A 21,955-nucleotide genomic window follows, 5' to 3' on the forward strand; every position below is an offset into this window, starting at 1 on the left:
ATGAAGGAGAACTAAACACCACTATTTTGTTATCAAAGTTGCTTTTACCCTTATAAATTGCCTCGACCCTTGCTCCACTCCAAACTATGATCTGAAGGTAATCACACTCCCCTGCTTGTAATGGTTGGCAGGTGCTGTCAGTGCTGCCAAATCAAAAACTCCCCCAAATCTCAAAGTAATTGTCAGAGTTTTCTGTTTATCACCTTCATGTGTCTGGCCAGCTTGTTGTCATGTTCAAAGCTCTTTGGCACATGGGCTGCCTTGAGCTCCTGTGTTTATCCCACACATTTGTCCTGTTGCTGCTGAAGAAGGATGCAGTGGAGAAGAACAGAATTCTTTCTGTGAAAGGGTCTCCCCTAACTGTGCTAATTGCAGTAATTAGTGTCTGTCAGGAAAGCTGTTTAAGTTTGAGGTGAAAAATCACTTGTTGTCAGTTTTCTTAATGTTTCTGTACCATTTTTAGTCTTTCATAAAGAAATGAGAATTATTTGTTCATTTTGACTGGTGTTTCCTAAGAACTCTTGAATTAGTTGTCTGATGTATTTGAGGATATTAGAGTTATTTGCTATCTCCCAAGCAAAGATGGAAGGGGACTAATTGTTCACAATCTTTTCCAATATAGATGAAGCTCAGAGAAGCCATATTCAAAATTGCAAAGGGAAGTGATTGAATGTCCCTAGGGATCAAGGAGAATTCTGAGCTCATGGAACCAAAATCATTGCAAGTTACCAGATACAAAGAAGCTATGTCTGATATATGAAATCCCAGATTTGAAAACAATTAAATAGCAGAAGAGAATTTCAGGGAAATATATCTATTTGCTCTGGTTTTGTTCTCCTCTTAGGCATCTGCTTAAGACCACAGTTAGAGTCAGGATTTGGAGGCAGATGGACTTTTTGTCAAACTCAGTATAGACATTCTGAAGTTACTGGTACATTTGTAAATACAAACTAGCCAGAGCCTTACTGCTTCTTGGCCCTGGTTGGGTCATGGTAAAGGAGTTTGGATCTCTCTGGGGGAGAGAGGTAGAAAAATTAGGGACAAATGAAGAATCTAGAGGGAAGCAGACTCCAAAGTTTCCATTGCAAATAGAATTATTTATATGTAATCATTGTGCTTCTGCAACTTAATGCATTTAATTTGTGTGTGTGCCTAAGCTTGCATAACTTACATCCCCTGGTTGCTGCAGCTTTTGCAGGGTATCAGCGTAGGCTGCAGTTCCATGGGCATTTCTTTATGCAATTATCGTGCTTTAATTGAAGAAAGACAGACTGAGGAACCTAAACTGAAAGTAACCCACAGAATAAAAAGCATCCGTTTTAGCCTGGTTCTGTTCCTGTGTCCAGTTCACCACTCAGCCACATAAAAGCTTTTCTGAAGGCAAGCAGTGACAGTGATGCTGCCCTTTTCATGTCTGAAGTGTTTGTGAGACTGTCATCTCAGGGCAGGGGATATGAAATCACTGCTATAAAATGTACAGTGCGTGTTCCCTGTGACACTCTCTGTGCAAGGCAATCACACACTGCACCAGAATTTGGCACATAACATGTCTTTGCAGGCTCTGTGTGAAGGTCATTGTCCAGAGAAAATAGGAATTTTCAACTTAGTGTTTCTTCCTAATGAGAACCTTTCAGTTCCTTCAAGTAACTGCTTCAGATGCTTTACTCCACATTGTTCCTCATTTCCGTTAGAAGTCAGAACTTGTTCCTAATGTCTTCTTCCTTTCTCCCCAGATAATCTGATCAAAGCCATCCTGTCAGCAACCAAAGATTATCGTCTAACTCCAGCTCTTGACAGGTAAGATGAGACCTTCAGAACAGAAGGAGTAGAAGTGATTCTTTTCCATATGTCCTAAATAAATTTTGTTAGACATATTTTGCCAGAAATTATTGCCAATACATTTGAACGTGGATGAGTAAGTCAGGAGCTGAAAACTGAGTTCTCTTTAGAGTAAATCTGCAGGCTCTGGAGACCTCTGTCAAGTCAAGCATAAGTAGAAAAAAGCATTTAGCTTTTGACTATTTCCTAATCATTTGTTTCATATGTTGTTCCAAGACATCCTCTTGCCCTGTTTTCAAATAGGTAAGTAGCAGGTTTTCAATAAACACTTTGCTCTTTTCCAGCCTTTCTGAAAAAGCAACAGAATCACAAGGAACTTTAGAAGGAAAGAAAGGACTGGCTTATTTCAACAATGTCTTTCATTTATACCTCACTCTCAGAGTAGGAATGTTTGGTTGTGTTGGCCAAGCCTGGGCTAGGATGAACAGGATAGCAGTCTCCTGGGTCCTGTGATATTTGAATTGATGCCTTTAGAAGAAGATCCTTTGATTCTTCAGTTCTGTTGTAGAGGTTGTTTCTGAAACTTACTGGCATGTTTACAATCAGCTTCCCAATAATAGCCCTTTAGTCCTTCCTGTCCTTGCTTTTCTGTCATTCCTTTAATTTTTCCTGCAGGTTTGGTTTAGTGCCACCTCCCAGATTAGGGATAGTTTTTTTCAGAAGCTGTCAGAGGTTTTTACTCTGGGACTTGAGCTCTTTTCGAAGTCCTGGTAACACATCTTTTCAGTGGTACTTGATCCAGGCTGACAACACAGTTCCTGCTTTCTAAACACATGGGTTTTATTTCCTGGCCCAGCTCCGCTTCTGCCCACTTTTGGTGGCAAAGTTCATAAGCTTAGCCAGTCTTTCTGTAGGTCTCTGCATCTCTCATGCTGATTGTAGAGCTTGCCTGCTGTAGTTGGGAGTTACTCTCTGTGTGAAAGTTTATTCTTAGTCTTGCACAGTCTATGTGTTAATTTAGGTTTCTTTGAAGTTTGCCTTGCCTCACAGCAGTGCCAGATAGGGTTAGCCTTCAGACTTTTGATTAATTTGAGAAATTATGTCCAGAAGGTAAAACCATTTTACAAATGACCTTCTTAGAGATTTTGCACACAAGTGAGTCTCACCCATCTGGGGTTTATCTCAGTTCTGGTTGGAGAGTTAAGATTTTAATCTGTTGAAAAATCCACATATAGACTCTTTCAGAAGGTTGCTCATATGAAATTAGTGTTAATGACAAAGGGCAGGTGGAAGATTCTTGCAGTGAAGGTTAATGTAGTTGTGACCCTTGCTGCTCACCTGTTTTTGAGGAGTAGAATGTTTCAGGCTTTTTAAAAGTAATTTTGCAGGAGATTCCGAAGCATAATAACTCTGGCATGAGCTGCTCACTTTGGTTTGTGTTCTTTTTAATGAGTTTGGTGCAGAGGTAGGAAAGATCTTAAGCCTCATAAAATGTATGCAAAATCCATGAGATACCAAGTGCAAATGAGACCTCAGGAACAGGCTAGACATTTATTTCTCTGGTTTTGCAGCAACAAGGTTTGGTGGTGTGTAAACACACAGATATCTTGGGGCAGTACTGTTTCCTTGGGAATTGTGATAAATCCCTATCAGTGGATGTTGGTTGTGTAGTACATATGCATCACAATCAAATACCTCCCAAAGCCCTTCCAAGTGAGCAGGTCTTAGGAAGGATAAAACCAGAAGTGTTTATGAGAGAAAGGGACTCAAGGAGGCTTGGGATAGCAAGCTGGAAAGTGAGAGCCTAGAGGAGGAGGTGGATGGAGTTGCAACAGAGGAGTTATTAGGAGAAAGAGCTTCAGAACTGTAGGAGGTGTTAAGTCTGCCATAGTGCTGCTCTGGCAAACCAGCTTGGTGAGTAGGGCACAGATGAAGACTTGGGTATCATTCCAGAGATAATCTTCAGTTGTAGTCATCACTGAATTCCAGTGCTGGCAGCAATGGGTATCTGCCATTTTGGATTCCTAAAAAGTTGGTGCGAAGACTGGTGGATGAAGGCTAGCTCCTTTCTCATCTTGTCTCAAGCTCCAAGCAGATCCTAGGAGCTCCCCTCCATGGCAGCACCAGTGTGCTGGGGGCAGAGCCTTGGGTTTAGCTACTCCTTTCCTGCTCACTGGTCAAGGAGAAAGTCCAGACCTCTCCCCTCTGCTCAATACCGTGAAGCAACTGAAGAAAACCTGACTTAGGGGACCTTGAAAGGTCCCTTCCAACCCAAACCATTCTTGATTCTGTGATAGGGAACTGAGAAAATGTCCTATTATGGAAGAATTAGATAAGAGACACAAGTCAAGTCTGTGAGGTTCAAGGGGTTGGGCTTGGGAGATCTTGTGAACCCTTCCACTTGTAGGCTCTCAGAAGTCTAGTGGGCTGATTCTAGAAGCAGGAAAAGGCTCCAGGTTCACCTTCTTTTCAGAATGGAGTTACACCAACGTTTTCTCTGTTGGCAAGTCTAAGAAGCTGTATTTGCTACTGCTGCTGCCCTTCTCCTTGTGCTGCTGCTATTGTTTAAAAGGGGACTTCAAAGTAGATCAGTGAGATGATTCCAGTTTATGAGCTTTTCTCTCAACCCAGGTCATTCCAGTGACTTCATTTCCAGAGCTCCCCTCCCACTGAAGAGCTGTGTGGGCACAGAGCTGAAATGGCAGCAGGAGAGGCAGAGGCTGGGATGGGTGGGGAGGGTGAGCACTGCCCAGCCCATTGGAGTAAGTGTTCGTGTAACTATACACTGAAGGCAGCTTTCCCAGGGGAAGGGTGGGAGAGGCAGGAAAGGTGAGGTCAGAGCAGTGCGTGAGAGCACAGAAAGGAAGGAGAGGATTAGAGTTGTGTGGTGGAGGATCTCTACACCAAGCCTTTGGTCTTCTTCCTACCCAAACTTCTTGGTTTGTGCCCTCCTTCACAAAGCTGGTCCTTGAGAAGTTGCATTCACTTGCCTCGCATAAGCCCTGGAAATGAACTCTGTTTGATTATTCCTGTGCTAAAGGGCATCCTGATGCACCTTTCCTGACACAATGTACTGACATGGTGCTGAAATGAGGCAAACGTGATCCTTCCAGGTATGCGTGCACTTTTCATCATCCCACAGCAGCTTTGCCAACTCACTTCCACTAATCCCTCCATTGTGTTATAGCTAGCAGCAGCTGGAGGGCATGTGCACAAAGGCTGTGGTTCACACCTGTAACTCTGTGTGCATGGTGTCCTGCTTTCTCCATGACTCCTTATTACAGCACCGTTGTGTTGAGTAGGAACCTGCTCCTGCTCCAGGGCAGGGGGCAGGTAAAGCTGCACTGATGTTCAGGAGGGTAGTTACAAATCACCCCTGAGCTTGTCTGGAAAAGTTTGGAGATCCAGAAGACTTTAGAACCACTGACCTCTTCCTTCTGAGCTGGCCTGTCTTTCTCCCTAACACAGATGTCAGTGGGCCTCATCTTTGAAACTTCTTTCCCTCCATAGGCTTTTCCAGGCCCTCATATTGCTGAGATTTTCATTGCTTGATTTAGTGGCTCCTCCAGTGGCCTGTCCCTCATTCTGCAAATGGATCAGGGCTTGATTTATAATTCCACCGCCCATCTGCTGGCTGGACTTCAGTGGATTTTTGGGTTACATCTCTGTGGTGATGACATGTAAATTTCCTATGAGAAGACATAAATATAAAAGCCTGAGTGATGTTTTTTGTATTGCCTCCAGCTGGTAATGAAAAAAAACCTGAGAGTTTGAGCTTATAACTATCATAGTCTTTACAAATGTAGTATACTACCTGAACAAGTGAGGAAAGGATTTGATAGAGCAAGAGAGATGTGTGTCCCCCTCTGGTTCAGGCTGATATCACCCATTTAAGTAACAGCAGCCAGAACAAACCAGAGTATGTTAAGCCTCCTTAAGCACTACCTACCCTAAAGATGTATTTTTTAATTATTCTGTTATATCTTTCCTCAAAGCCTTCAGATCCAAAGATGTGTAAAGAAAGGCTTTGTGGTTTTTCTCCCCTGACAAATCCCTAAAGCACTTTGATAAGAGAGAAGAGGAAATAGGAATTGCTACAAAGCATACACATGTTTACAGTTCTATATTGTTCAAGAAAATCTGCATGAATCCTGCTTTTGGTGCAGATGAACTGAACCTTGGAGTATCTGTGTCAAGAGTCTGTACATCTGGCTGCAGCTCCCAGCTTAGGGTTTTAGGGAGTATCTGTTGTGGAAAGTCCATGACCGTCCTTCATACCACCCTGGTAGCAAACTGAAACATGGGCTGTGTCTGATGTGCTCAATCCTTGAAATCTTCTGGAAAAGAAATAGGGCTTTGACATACTGTGTAAACAAGCACAAAGGTGTTTGCACACTTCTTTGTGGAGAAACAATTGAGCTGTAACTGATGCTGCTTGCACTGTGTATTTCTTCACCCAGAAACTTGCCCGGAGCCAGCAATGACTGTGCAGGTTTCCCATGCTCAGGCACAATCAGCAGACAGAGTACATTTGAAAGAAATTTAAGCTGTTAGAAGATCAAAGATGAGACCTTGGGGTCAGAAAGTTACTAATGAAAAATCTTATCTGCAGACTTAAGGAAAAAGGAGAATGCATTTAAATATGTCAGAACCATGAGGGTAGAAGAGTGGTTCAGACATGAAGCTGGGCAAAAGTGATTAACCTATCAATTACAATGAGTAAAGGCAGAACCATTCAGTTAAGTATTTGTTTCATTTTTGGGGGTAAAGATAGAAAGATGTCTCATTTTACAGCAACAATGAAATACTTTGTGATTTTTTTATTAGTAACTACAAGGATATTAAACAATTATATGTCTTTTAAAGTCAGTAAACACTGAAGAGTTAAATAAGGAATTCTTGTTGTTATTACTGTTTGCTTTTTAGCCCTTCCTGGAATGTTTGTGAGAACAGCAAATGTTGTCCCATTCCTGGAGAAATATGGGAGATAATACAGAGGTAGCTGTAAGTTCATTCGTTTGGTTTTGCAGGAAAAATCCTGCAGAGGACAGAGCCAGGATGGCAGCATAACTATGTTATGTTACTTTGGGTTTGTGGAAATTAAATCTTGTCATGTAGAAGATATATTTTTAGATGAACTAGAAGCTTGAATGGTAAAGGTAAACTTTTAGAAGCACACATTAGTTATTTGTCTCAGTCCATTATGTTCTGTTTCTATACTACACCATTTAGAGGTATCCTTTTTAGGAATAGAATATGTTACATAGCTTTAAAAAGTTATTGTCAGTGTGGAGAATTAATCCTTTAGTGACACTTGTAGTGTAATCCTGCTGGCAGGTGTTCACAGGGGCTAAAACCAGTCTGGAGTAAATGTGAAATTCCACTAGGAAAATTTTCCAGAACCAAAGACTGGGAAATTTACAAGCAGGAGGGCCAAGTCAGTCCTGACTGTTTTGTTGCATCCTTCACTGGAGCCAAATCAAAAATCAGGCATCACCAAGGCAACAATTCGGGTCATGTTTACAAGATGAGGATTAAATTCTGCAAACCAGTGACTGTAAGAAGAGGATTGGAATGATGTAAGTAAAATCTCTGTGTAAAAGACACTCCACCTTGAGCAGCATTAGGTCTGAATGCTGGTCTTCCAGAATCAGTACTCAGGAGAGCCGGGAAGTTGAGAATTGTTTAGGGACATGCTGCAAGTGTGAGTCAAGACCTAGAAGAGCTGCCATACCGTGCAAGATGTCATGAGCTCACTCCAGTTTGTTTGGTGAACAGAAGATTAGGAGTGGGGTTTGATCAGTCTATGAATCCTGTGTGGGAGCAGGGCCATGAAGCTGCTGGAACAGCTTTGGCTGGTGGAACTGGTTCTTCTATCTCATGTGCAGCAGCTCATGCTGACCAGTCTGCCCTGTGAGAGGCAGATGTTTATACACAGTGCTTTCTCAGTAAGTGGATCTCATGCAGATGTGGAAGGCACTGCTGACAGTAGATGGTGCTTTAATTTAGCAGGAAAGCAAAGAAAGCGATTAAGTGGTTTGAGGTTGAAACAAGCAGATCTAATTCAGAATTGGTAAGAACATCCTAACAGTAAGTGGGAAGAGGATAGAGTGGAGTGCCTGGAGCTTGCAGCCTTTGGATTTCAGCTCTGTATTCTTCTTCAAAACAGAAAATTCAAAAGGAGTCATAGCTGAGAGACAGCTGAGTAGAGAAGGTACGGTATTTCACCCAGCAGTCTGTTTTTTAGGAGGTCAAACTTTCCTGTCATGATCATCAAAAGAGTGTATTTCCTTCTGAAATATCACTTGGCCAGAACTGAACTATGTCTCTTTCTCCCTCCTACAGCACCTTTTCCTTAAAGGTTTTGACAAAGCTGCTACCATCTTTGTCACTCATTTTGGTGTACTTGCGGCTGACTCTCCCTTCCCTCTTTGTCACAATATACTGCTTGAACCAGATTTTGTGTCTGATTTCTCCTTGTTGCCGGAACTGGTTTGCTTGGGGTTTTTTTGCTATGCCATCATCTATAAAATTCTTTCTCTATTGTGGTTTGATTATCATAAACACACACGTTTCTTTAACCCTTGGGGATACTGGGCTAATATGTCCATGTCCATGAGGAAGCTTTTTCTTTTGGAAAGGCTTGGATCTGCAGTGGAACTTTATCTGGGCAGGGGAAGCTGTTCCTGAGCATTTCTTGGTACTGCTAATTCTGCATGTGTCTCCAGCTAATGTCTCTGTCAGCAGAGTGACCTTCAGTGGTTTAGCTGAGTCTTCACAGTGCCCTCCAGCCCTGCTCTGCAAAAAGGGACCTCACATAAACACAGCTTTCCTCATGCTGGCTCTTTAGACTTATCACAGAGAGGACAGCCCAGAAGCAACCAGTTGACTGTGCCTGGGACTAGGAAGGCTGCCTAGTTCAGGGATCTGCTCCAAACAACTGATTGCCTTGGACCCTTTCCGAAAAAGGCTCTGCAGACACGTATTCCTTCAGTGAACTACCAGAGCTGGAGGCACACTGCCAGAAGAGCCAGCTGCATTTGGGATTAGATGGCTGGAAAGAAGTCCTTTCTCTGTCTTCAAAACAAAATCGCTTTTTAACATCTGCTGCAGAGTTCTCGTGACTCAGGGTTCCACGAGAAACTGTTCTCTTCCTTCTCTTTCCTGTTTCTTTGTTAATTAAGGTTATTTTCCTTCCCTTTCCTCACCTATTGTGTCTCCATATATATTTCCTGCTGGACAGGCATGTGGGGGGGTGTCTTTTTTTCTCTCAATTGAATGTTTTTCTGTCTCTTGAAGTCTCACCATAACAGCAGCAATTTTGCTCTCAGCAAGGTGAGCACACCCCAGATACCTGGCAAGATCTGCCTGCACTCATAAAATTGCTTGGAGAGAAGACTTCCTCACTAAGCCTTTGGTTTGTTGTTATTTCAGTGCTGAATGAATAATGAGATGGTTCAAGTAAACAGATGGGTTTGATTCTAGCCCATCATACCAGGGGTGTGGGGGGAGAGGAGCTGCTTGTCCTGACAGCTCATTTCATTAGGCCACACGTGGTGTGAGGTGTTGAAAGCAGTTTATCACATGTAATGCCTGGGCATGATGAGGTGAGCTGAGGATCAAGTGTATCTCTGTCCCCCTCTTAATTCTTCATATTTACAGAGGTTTCCTGTAGTTCTCAGATGCATGCAAACTAAATATGTGCTCTCTGTGTGTTTGAAATTCTGCTACAAAAATCACTTCTCTCTGTTTCTTCCACAGTCTCAGCTGCCGGCGATGTATTATTGTGGGAAATGGTGGAGTACTTGCAAATAAGTCATTGGGGTTAAAAATTGATGACTATGATGTTGTTGTCAGGTGAGTCTTTGGCATTACAGTTCTTTCCCATATTCAGTTTCTGTATCCGTTCACTTGCTATGCAGGCAAACTTTAACCTGTACTAGTGACAGTATCCCTTTGTATGGAAGCATTAACTTACGGAGAGGGTAAAAATAGACATGAGCTTAAAAAGGTTTGTTATAAATGATGATCACATCAAAGAGTAAAGTCATTCCTCAAGCTTTCTGTTTTCCACAGCTTCTTGGGAATGTGGTCTCTTGTATGATATCACTTGAACCTTCCCTTCATAGCTCCTTTCTAAAAGCTGCTTTTGTGATGCCCTTAGGTGGTCAAGCAGTAACTCACACTGCTGGATCAGCTCCCAGATATATTCCTGTGGTAGCTCAGGACAGTATTATTGGTCATACATGTGTAGCATTCCCCAGGAACTGCACCTCAGAGTTAGGACGGGCAGGACTAAGAATGGTGCAGCATAGGGTGTTAGGAAGCCTCTATGAGAGAGGACCCAGCAGTGATTAAACATCTGTAAGTGCCCTAGAAGCTGGCAATACTTTGGCTCTGTGTCTCTGCAGATGACAATGTTGAATAAGGCAGCAGAAGCAGAGTGGTGGGAGTGCCAAGGACCACAGTCAGAGTTAGGACTTCTTGCTTTTGCTGAGGACCTGGATCATGGCCATCTCAGAATGCCTGAAAAACGTGCTGATATGTGAAATCACAGGTCTAGTCATAACTCTCAGTAATAAATCTGTCAAGTCAGGGAGGCGTTCTGGGTGACTGGAGAATAACAAACATAATACCTGTACTAATGGAGAGTGAGAGAGTGCGTGTAGGAGGGAGGGAGGATGTGCTCTAGGGAGCTACAGACCCATTAGTCTGACCTGAAAAAAAATGCACTTTTCTATCAGGTTTTGAGTAACAAAATATTATTATGGTAAATAATAAAAGTGGAATAAGCTGCAATGTTAGTTTATAAAACTGGTTTAACATAGTCCAAGTTGGTATTTTTTTCTTAGTACAATAACTGATTTTGTATTAAAAGAAATATATCTGATGTAATCTCTCTCAACTTTAATCAGCTTTAAGACGTGGTGACAAATAGCAAATTCTTTGCTAAAGGTAGAAGAAAGAAAGGGATTAATAAAGGAATTTCAGGCAGGTATTATTTATCACAGTCTCTATTCTCTCCCATGTGTAAGAAAAGAATAGGACAGACAAAGAGAAATAAATATCCTCTAACTCTGGAGAAATAGACCAAGAAGATCCCTTTCAGTCTTTGGTTCCTGTGAATGGTTCCCTGCTTCTCCATGAGTATGCTGGACACAGGGATGGCCGTTCAGAACAGGACAAAATTTATACAGCCCTTCTCCTAGCTCATCCCCCTATCAGTTGATAACAAAGAGCTCTTATTCTTCGTCATAGTCAGGTGACTTGTAGTTATTTCAGCTGAATTAAAATGCAGTTTATAGCCTTTCCTTGGGCTCAGGTTATTAAAAAAGTAGCAAAAGAACAGTTTCAATCCATCTGGTCTAAGCCACCCACTAAGATTTACATCAGAAAGGCCACTATTTAATTTCGAAATGAAAACTTCAACTTTTTCTCTCCACATCAGTAAATCTATGTCAGTTTGCAAGCTGGGAGGATAAGAGGGCAGCTAAGCACCTGTGCTGTTGGTGGGATGGATAAAGGAGAGAGAAGTCAACTGTAAAGGTTAAATGAAGCCAGGTGCTTGGGATATGTATTTAACTGCTTGCTTTATTCCTGTGGAAGCTGGGGAAGTCCCATGTATTATAACATCCTTTCTCATACACTGAAGAACTTCTTTGAAGGATGATATTTGGGACCTAGGGAGTGAATTTTAAATGAAAAAATGTGGTACATTTGTGGACAAAGGAGTGATCCAGCAGTATGTGGAGTTCTTTGATGCCTCCTGTGTTACCATGTGAGGATTGCTAATTGCAGCAAGAAATTTTGTTCTTTGCAGTGAAGATAGTCCAATTCAGCTTTGTCAGTTCTAAAAGAGCTTGGAGTGAGTTACTGTTTTTCTTTAACTAGACATTATCAGATTTCAGTGCAGATGTTATTCCCAGCTGTCACACTATTTACCTGGCAGGACTTCTTGCAGCAGTGCTGCAAGTCAGTGCTCTGAAATGCCTCCTTAGAATAGATTGCAGACTGGGCAAAAATAAGTGTGTATCAGAAATTCCTGATTAGAACCAGATAGGGATTCACCTGATGGTGATACTTGAGTGGTATCTGAAAGGATCTTCATGGTGGCAGGGTTAGGAGTTAGTGTCTCCATATGTAATCAGTGAATACAGACAGAAAAACACTCTGGAACTTCTTGTGGAGAAAGCTGCCTGTCCACGGGCAGTACAAGGAGGCCTGAGATCCTAACTGAGGTTTTCCAAGATTCAGCTGTGTTCATAACCACCAGTGCATCCTGCCTGGGCGGGGTTTTGGGCTGTGGAGTCTGTGCCTTTGGGCGCTGTGGCTGCCTGAACTTTCCCTGCTCCATTGCCCTCACTGCCCTGGGCCTTGGTGGTGCTGGCTCTGTCACTGTGGCTCCATCAGCAGCTCACACTCTGGCCCTTTGCTGGACACCTGAGTTCATTTCAGCTGGGGAAATGGTTTGGTTTATTTCCTGTCTAGATACAAAGAAGGGGTCCCAAGTTTTGAGAGTATTAACAAAGTAAACAGCAAAACAGTGAACCCAGAAGCTGGGGATGGGAAAAGCCCTGCCAAAGAGTGGCACAGTGACATTTGAAACAACTGCAGACATGTCCTCATTCTAAAGAAAACAGATGAAAATATGTAAAACTTACTTTCTTTGCAGAATATTGGTAGTACTCTGTTACCTTTAGAGCTGCATGCTTTTGCTCTGTATAAGGTCATCTGCCCCAAAGAGACACAACACCTTAAAGTTTAAATACTCCCCACAGAAGAAATGAGTGGTGTGTGAATGTGCCATCAGCAACAGAGGAAAAAGCAAGGGATCAGGCTGGCTGGGAGAATTGTACTCAGGTCTAGTTCCTCAAAGTCAGGCTACAAAGGGTTTAAAAACCATGGGAAAAGGCTTCATCTGCTGTATTCATTGTGGTGGTGCTGATTCTTAAATTGTTTTGCCTTTAATATTTTATTCCTGATGATAAAATAAGTATTTTTGCTAAAAATGCCTAAGAATGTTTGAATATGACTTCAGATTGTACAGAGATTTTTATTCTACTAAAAGTTTTCCAATGTAAAATGCTTAGCCAGGCTAAAAAGAGAAATCCCACATTCCTACATGGCAAAATTTGCAGTATATTGAACAACACCAAGTCAAGAATGCTGCAATAATTCAAGCAGGCAATCCTGTGCCGTCAGAGGCTGCTGTTTGACGTCAGCAAGATTTGTATTCCAAGTTACATGAAATTTCCTCAGCTTTGGGTTTTTAGTCTTGAATAGAAATTCTGAAAACTTTAATGTCGTAAAAGTCATCATGGCTGTTTGTGCCAAAGCAGTTTGCTTTTTCAAGGGAAAAAACCATTCTTGTTCCTAAGAAATGTTTTAACAAAAGCACAGCTAAATACATAGCATTTCCTTAGAAATCAGCGTCCCCAAGGGCACAGCTGTGTGACTGCCTGAGTGTTTTCAGAGTGGGATGCACTTCCACTGCAGAAACTCCTCCTTGGAGCCCGTGAGACTGCAGTGGTGCTGAGCCTTGTCCCAGCCCAACCTCTTCCTTTGTGCTGGCATTGCAAGGCAGCTCACCCTCCCAATGGGCCAGTTTGGGGAATTAAAGAGGTGGAGATTGATCCTATGGGATTTTTTTGAGAATTGTTAGTTGGCTTATTTCCCTGTGCAGCCTCACTGCAGGTGAATGGTGTAAGCTCTGGGCTGGGGTCAGAAAATGAGACCAGTTTTAGTTTGTTTAAACTGATGAGGAACTTCATAATCTCTTTCAACACATCAAAGGAGCAATGAGCTGTTAAAATATTAATGCTTAGTTTGTTACTCTAAATGTGCAAGGACAATATTCTTCACTTTCCTTTTCCAACTTCTGTGATCCTATTTAGATCATAGGAGTTGAAATGCAGAAATGGTTTGCATTATATTCAATGATAGAATTTATGTAACTTCTAATTAAGCTGTCGTCACTTGGTACAAACCTCCATAAGTGTTTGTGATGAAGATCTGCAAGAATTAAGATTTGCTACTGTAGCAGCTGCTACAGGGAGCTCCTGCCCAGCAGTGATTGCTGTGTCACCAACACACAGGAGTGCAAGTGGGAATCTGAGTGTAAGTGGGAATCTGTGACAGTGTCTCTTCTCTGGTTGCCCTGCAGGCTGAACTCGGCTCCAGTGAAGGGCTTTGAAAAAGATGTGGGTGGCAAGACAACACTCCGGATCACATATCCTGAAGGTGCAATCCAGAAAATGGAGCAGTATGAGAAGGATTCCCTGTTTGTTCTGGCAGGATTCAAATGGCAGGATTTCAAGTGGCTGAAATACATTGTTTACAAGGAGAAAGTGGTAAGAACGCTGTCAGCTGACACTGTGAAGGTCACCTAAATAGTAATGATGGGCAGACATTGTATCACCATCATATCTGCCACATTTTGGTCTGAGGAGAGTTCCACTCTGTGTCCTGCTGAATTTAAGTGAAGACTTTCTTTACCTACAAGGACTTTAGCTTTGATTAAATATCTTTTACAAAGACATCTCTCTGTAATCTGTGTTGCATCACAGACGAGGCTTGGTATTCAAGATTGTTAGTGTGTACTATGAACAATTAAATTAATTTTTAGTTACCTTAAAGAGTATTTAAAACGAGCAGCTTTTGCATGGATTTTATGGACTCTTAGGATTTAAGAGCAGAGGAAGGAAGAGAGCAATGGGAAAGGGAAGAAATGGGAGTTTGGGAACAAGGATGTGATGTCACAGGAGGGGAGAAGGAGACAGCAGCAGCACAACTTGTTGAAAAGGCTACAATCAGACTTAATGTGACCTCCTGAATAGCACAAGCCATTATATTTTTCTCAGTTACTGAGATTCATGATTTGTATTTGGTTAAAGTATCATCCAGAACAACAGTATCAAGTCTCATTTTAAAACACTGAAATGGTGGATACACTGCCTTCCCCATGTAAAAATTTTACCCCATCGTTTGCATGAGTGCACTTCTGAAGCACCATGGACCTGTTAATAGTCAGGGTTGCTCTCTTTAATTCACCGACCCAGAACAGAATCAGGTTATGATCAATGACTTCTCATTCCGTGGATAATTTGTCTGTCAGGAAATCCCAAATAAATAATGCGTATAGTTCTTGTTTTACAAATCTTTTATATATATATATGTATTTGTTTTCAAATGTTGCTTAATGACTTTTCAGCAAATAAGAAGAAAACTGGATTAGCATTCAGGGCATGGCATATTATATTGTGTGTTAAGAGACAGAGAGAGGAGGTTGGCAGCTCACCACATACATAACGAAACAGTCTGGGAATATCATTGTATACAGTTGTTACACAAAGGGCCTTAAGGGCTCATACTTTGCTCTTGTCTAACACTGGCACCAACTTGCAATTATTTTCTTGCTACCAGACAGATGAAGTTACCTGTCAACCTCTGGGCAAGCACAAGTGGGCTTTCGTAACATGAATAATTGAGTCAAAAGTAATTTTCTTTGCTTTATGTCAGGCTCTTGTTCCTCATTCAGGGAAAGGGAAAGCCCTGGCAGTGTCAGTGCCCTGCAACCCAAATGTGGTTGCAGGGACTCCTAGTGTTTGGCTTGAAGCTCAAAGGATGGGTTGGTTTACTTCAAAACAAATTTAATTTTTGCCTGATGCTTGCAGTCAAGTTGTCATCAGTAGATTCTTGTGTGGTATACCCTGCTCTTGGAAAGGTGGAGAAAATAGTCTGTTAAAACCTGCTAGACTGGGGAGAGTGATTGCAGTTCTCTTAGCTGTGTGCTTCAGTGCCCAGATTGGCAGAGAGCAGAAAGAGCTTCAGCTTTGTGCATTACTTCAGTGTTTTTCTGATTGACTCCTTATCCTTCAGAATAAACACTCTGAGGTTTTTTCAGTTCTTTTAGGTGATGTTTTCCAGATCTCTTAATTCCTGTTGCTCTTTTGAATGTTTGTAGTTAATTCATCTTTTTCTTAAAGAGCAGTGCCCAAAAATGTACGGACTACAGCAAAAAGGAGGAGCAAACAGATAATTCATTAACCTCACAGTTCTCATTCTTTATGCATCCACTGCTTCTGTGGCCTTTTCCACAATGGCATGGAACTGGAGGTGATTGTCAGGTTCCTGGAGACTCCAGGTCTCAGGAAGAATTGGAGAGCAGCCACTTCCCCCACTCCACACCCTGTGCTTGTGCTGTTGGCTCCTCGTGCCAAAGAGCAGCACTGTGCACTTGTCCCTCCCGATCCTTCCTTCCAGAACACTCCTCCAGTTTGCCAAGTTCCTTTGGCAGACTTCCCAGCATACGTGCCATTCTTTCCAGATTCATGTCCTCTGCAATTTAATAAACATACTTTTTACTTCATCATCCAGGTTGATAATGAAAACACTAAACAATGTTGGTTCCTAGGCAGACCCCAAAGTATTAACATCCTTCCATTCCTAGAGTGAGCCCACTGAGCCTCCTGGATAGTTTTTTGGCCACTTCTGGACTTGTATCATGCTTGTATCATCAATAATGCTTTTGGCATGTTTGTGAAAGTGATCTGTCAGAAGTTTTACTGAATTCCAGTTCATGTCTTACTTCTCCCCTGAGATAATTTTTTTGTCTGTATAAAGAATTTTTTTAAAAATAATTCTTTCTTGACAAATCCACCTGGGTTGCTACTCAGTCTGTTTTGTTGTTTTGGTGGGTTTTTTTTTTCAGGTGCTTACAAATAATTAATCCTGCTATTCTGGGAATTGAAATCATAATTCAACTCTCTTCCCTTTTTTGCCTTATTAAGTCTAGGCACTGCTTCTGTCCATTTTTCAATCCTTTGACCCCCTACCTTTTTTTGGGTTTTGATACCCCAAAGGGAATCAATGCTCGTTCTTGAGACTGCTGAGCCAGTTCATCGAGTACTTTAGGATGCAGCCCAGGTGGCTGGAAAACATCTGTCTTGTGCTCTCTTGTGCTCTCATCTGATTTCTCTCTACTTGAGGCTGAGATCTTGCTGTCACTGGCTTTAGCTGCAAGCAGGTGGCTCACACAGCTGCATTTTCTGGAGGAAACCAATGCAGAAAGTGCTGTCTCTTAGACAGGAATGACCCAATGGAGGATGAGCAGTGCTATGGGAATAGCACGTAGGCGTCTGTTTGTTCTGGTAGTGAGTGTTGGTATTTTCATCAGTGTGTGGTAGGTTCAAAATGACAAATGCTCTCTGTGTGTCAAGGGTTTGTTTCTCTCTCAGCTGATTTTCCAGAGAAAGGGGAGTTTCTTCCTTTCCTGGGTTTATGTAGAGGCACTTGCATGACCTGAGAGCTCTGTATGCCACTACTGCTTATTCCTTATCTGACATGTGCATCTGCAAGACTTCGTGCAGACACACTGCAAATCAGTGGTTACAGTCAGGACTCTGGCCTCAGGATGGAGAAAAGGAAAATGGAAGCATTCTGCTAAAGAACAGAACTGCTGTGGAAGTTGACACATTCCTCGAAAAAATGGGCTGATCTCTGTCCTCTGATGTTTCCTTTGTCTGTGACTGTTGGTGGCAACTGCATCTGTCCATGGTACAGTCACAGGTGGGTTATGAGACCTTCTGAATTCCTTCAGGCACCTGGAGCAGCTTGGACTTGCTTGACCAGGTACTGGGATCCTTGCTTAGTCCTCTCTTGAGTAAGTGAAATCAAAGACAGCTGATTGGAGAAAGAGTCAATGAAAGGTGAGTGGCTATTTATTGCTGGGTCAGTGGTCAGATCAGCTTATTCTCCCTGCAGCTGAGAGGGATTTGCTCTGTGTTGTGTTGGTCTTTTGGCAGCACTTGCATACTGAGAAAGGGATAAGTGCTGTGTAGAGAGGAGGATTTTCAGGAGATGTTATAAGGAAAAAGAATTAATGTGATGCAGAAGCATTAGCAGAATAGTGAGGCAGGGGATTTTATGTGTTACATACAGTCTGGTGCAACAGCCTCCCTGATATTTGTTTGGTGCCTTAGTGCCCTGGGAGACACTGTGTCCAGAAGGAGGAGCAGTGGAATTTGAACATAAGGAAATGTAAAAGCTCAACTACTTTTTATTTCACACTAAACCAGAAAAATCTGTAAGCAAGTAAAAACTTGAGAGAAATCATTAACTTGAGAGAAAACATTAACCTAGAAAAGGATAGGTTTGGCTAAATGTTCACTGTCAACAGCAAAACAAATGTAGTCTCCATCGCAGAGTTCTGGCTGAGCTGGCACTCCAGATTGAAGTCTTGTAGGAAGATAGAGCATAGTGTATCACCAGAGAAGGTAGACCTGCCTTTAAGAAGAGGAAGGGTGAGTGAATCCAAGTGACTTAAACACTGGTAACCTGATTTCAGTCATTTGACAAGCATTGGAATAACTAAAAGAGAAAACTAATCATCGCACAGGTTGCAGCTAGAAGTAGTGTGGGATGGAGAAAGGTGGCATGGTTAGCAGAGGGGAGTATTGTATCAGGCTGACCTAATAAGTCAGTGTCCAAGTGGAAAGGAAGTGGGTTGGAGTCCCAGAGCTGCAGTTCCATGAACTCATGGCTGTTGCAGAAGGGTCACAGATGTGAGCTGTTCGTGCCTCTGTGGTAACTGGTCTGGCTGTGCTGACTTGGAATCACTGCTGTAAGAGCCTGTGACACTTCCAGGCATCCCTTTGCTGATGAAACAACTGCTGCCACTGCATCACCAGAGGGGGATTACTCATGGACAGTCACTCAGAACAGTTAAACTTTCTCCTGGACTGTTATTTTTGCCAAGAGACATAATCTACATATATTGTAACCCACCCCACTGCTTCCCAGTGCTTGTACTCTCCTGCATCTGCCTTTCAGGGTCTTTCAGTGACAGAAACTCTTTCTGAATACACAAAGTACCAGAGGAATTGCAGAGGGATAGAGGCTTGGTCATATATTGCTTCTTAAAATAATGGTCAAAAGCTGAAAGTTTCTCTGTTGCATGGAGAGTAGATGCTTCCTGAAACAAACAGGACTTTACAAGCTCCAGATATGCAAAGCAGCCATCTCAGCCTGGTACTGAAGCCAGTTCCAGGGTGGTTTCTTGGCTGTCATTAGTCAATTAGAGGGAGCTCTCTGGCTTGCTCACATCCCTGAACATCTGGCACATGGCAATAAAGCTCCCAAGTGAGGGCAAAGGTGCCACTAGAAATTGGCAGCTCACAAGCTTCCTGCTCATGTGTTAATGAGCCTGTGGATGATTCCAGTGGGAATCTCTGCAGCCTTTGCCAGGAGGAGTCACTTGTGCAGAAAGTGCCTGTGGCACCTAGAAGTTCCCTTTGATAGTGAAAGTCACAGGAGCAAGTGAGCACCTGCCTGTGAGGGAGGCCAGGCTGGGCTGTCTGTCCCTTGCAGGGACATGTCTCTGACAACTGGCACACAGCAGTGGTGCCCAACAGCCGTCATCCTCCAGCAGCAGCCATGACAGTGACCCCTGCTCCTGTGTCACAGCTGTGACTGCTGCTTCAGAGACCTTGTGGATGGGGCACTGGGGAAGGCTTTATTTAACTTTTTATTGGGGAACTACATTGTTGTATTAACGCAACAACACACTCCTAGTTGTGGTAGAATGTGTGCTATGATACCTTCCTGCACAATCAGTGAGTGTTGCTGTGCTGCAGCCAAGGCCAGACTGCTGCCAGCACTTGTGCTGTCTGCTGAGCTTTTGTTTAGAACTCCTCTTCTTCCATCAGTTAATGGCCTTGTCATGCTGCATGTTTGCTGGGGCAGCCTGGGAATGTCACAGCCCTGTAGTTCACTGTGGATTCCTCAGATTATGAAATAGCCTTATCTGTGGGCTGGTTTACATCCTGAAACAAACCTGAGGAGCCATCATGCTCCTCCTGTCATCTTCAGGAAAGCAGTGAGGCTGTGAATCTGTTGTTGCTGTCCCATCCCAGGGAAAGCTTCATTCACATGCCTGTATTTTCAGCTTGTTTGGAACTTGAGCAGGTGGTTTCTCTGGGTCTGCATTAGGGAAGGAAATTCTGCTTTTTCCAATGCTGTCCATTGCCTTTGGTGACAAATTGAGTGGCCACTGCTACTGGCAGATTCACTCCAGAGTTTGCTTTTGAATTGCAAATATTTTGTTTCCCTTTTCTCCTCCAAGGGGCTTGTTGTTTTAAATGTCTTGTGTACAATGCGTCTTTTCAGGTTTTCATGGATTGTGAGAAAGACATGTGGGATGAGTCTTGGGACAGCATTCTGCTTTGGTGGAGCTGTAAACCCACTGCAAGTTTTCTTAATGCACTGTGAATGCAAACTTGGTTACAGGTTTGTGGTGCCTCATCCTGTGCTGAAACACAGCTTCAGCCCCTCTGCTTAGAGATGTGCCAGGGTGGGCATTGCCTTGTGTCCTCCTGCTCTCCTTGGACTCAGCTGGAAGGGAACAGAAGCTGCTCCATCATAAACAAGAAAAGCTTTTGAATTGAGAAGTCAGCCTAAGGGTTGTTTAATTTCTTTCACAAATTTGAGTTTTCACCTAAATAGCTATTTATAAATAATCCCTTCAGAAGTGTAATTAAGGAAGGCATGGCTGGTGAGTAAGGCAGCCAGGCTGCTCAAGGGACATGATGAGGCTTGCAGTGAGGAAGAGGCAAGAAAGCCTTTTCATTAGTGGTTGTCCTGTGGTCCTAGCACATGGTTTAAAAACCATTTCTACTCCCAGAGTGTGGGGGAATTATAGGAGGAATTGTAGCAGGGAATACCCTACCACATCATCAGGATCATTCAGCTTCTCAGTCAAGGTGACTGAGCCATGACTAAATGTTGAAGCACAGAAAATGCTTTGTAAGAAAGTGAAAACATGAGGCAAACTTTTCTGGCTTCTACCAAATCTCTGACTGAGAAAATGAGGTGGGAGAGTCTCTGTGATGCATTCTGTGGAGAATATTCCATATCCCTTTGCCAGAGAGTAGCTGGAAGTTACCTTGTCTTTCTGGTATGATTGTTTTGACACCATTGTTTGGGTTTTAAGGTTTTGATCTCTCTGGCTCTGTAGAAGGCCAGTCCATACTGCCTGGGGGGTTGTGCTGCCATGGTCAGGAGCTGTTTCACCATTGGAGACATGGGTGGGAATGGCCCAAGAGAACCATGGAGGACTTGCTTATGAAAAAGAAAATCCTTTCTGTGACTGACCTAGGAGATCAGAGCAATTTCCAGAAGATTAAGGAGAAGTGTGAGCACTGGTGCCCTATGAGAGAAGGTAAGCCAGTTTTTTCTAGTCATGGTTAGAAGAGAGGCTGGAAAATATGTAGATGTGCTATATAAAACGTTGTCCCTGTTGACCAAGACAGGGAGAAAAGTTTAGTTGTGTATTTTGTGATTTTAACAAGCTTTCAGGTAGCACCGTGGTGAGGACCATACAGCAACTTCAGTAGGCAAATGACCCAGTTTGCAACGTGGGCCTTAGGGGAGACTTCCTGGCCAGATTCCCAAAGGAAGGTTGTTGGTATGGGAAGTGCAGGCTGGAGCTTGCCCTTCATACATACCTGCCTGCAACAGCGTGATGAGATTAGGCAGGTCACTGCATAGCTGAGAGCTGCTCCTAGCCAGGCATGCACAGTGTGTCTGTAAGTGCACTGTCAAGCATCAGCTGGTGGCAGGGGCTGCTCTGGTGCCTTTGCAATGTGCCTTCAGAGCATTCAATGTTGCCAGGTGGATGTGTCCAATAAAACAATAAAACTTGTCCACCTGGACTGGGTAGCCATTAATATCTACAAGTCTGTAACCATTCACTTAAGCTCATGGGGCAGATGAAGAAATTAAAAAACAGCCATGACCACACTATTTCCTGGATTAAAAAAATCCAGGTGTCAAAAGTTTTCAAAGTGTCTATACTTGTAGGAATGACATCATTGATGACTCAATTTTTAGACAGTTTCTCTTTAAAATTAAAATGCAAATTGTTGGTGTGTCTGCCCTTCTAGTCTTTTCCACACTATGCATAGGTTTTGTCCTTTTTTTTTTTTTTTTGTCCCTTGCTTTGCTTACTGTTACCTAACAAAAGTCATCCTTGCCCTATACTTTTATTGATGGAGGAGAAGCATTTAGCCATGCTAGGCATCAGGAATCCTTAAAGAACCTTTATCCCACATCTGCCAAGACAGCATCATCTTCATTTCTGGCTCAGTAATCCCAGCTGTAACGTGAAAACCAGAGAGCT

General features: G+C 42.8%; 1 protein-coding gene across 9 annotated transcripts in view; it reads left to right on the forward strand.

The window, feature by feature from the left end:
- Positions 1 to 21,955, forward strand: part of ST3GAL3 (ST3 beta-galactoside alpha-2,3-sialyltransferase 3) — a 172,739-nt gene that overhangs the window by 116,093 nt on the left and 34,691 nt on the right. For all 9 annotated transcript variants that reach the window (XM_071436548.1, XM_071436554.1, XM_071436545.1 and 6 more), the window contains 3 exons: positions 1,734 to 1,797; positions 9,541 to 9,636; positions 13,943 to 14,129. In XM_071436548.1, the coding sequence (XP_071292649.1) occupies positions 1,734 to 1,797; positions 9,541 to 9,636; positions 13,943 to 14,129 (347 nt within the window). The remainder of the gene's footprint in view (positions 1 to 1,733; positions 1,798 to 9,540; positions 9,637 to 13,942; positions 14,130 to 21,955) is intronic.

The sequence above is a fragment of the Agelaius tricolor genome, unplaced genomic scaffold (assembly GCF_023055355.1).
Source record: "Agelaius tricolor isolate 1412-34295 unplaced genomic scaffold, bAgeTri1.0.p SCAF_11, whole genome shotgun sequence".
Lineage (NCBI taxonomy): Eukaryota > Metazoa > Chordata > Aves > Passeriformes > Icteridae > Agelaius > Agelaius tricolor.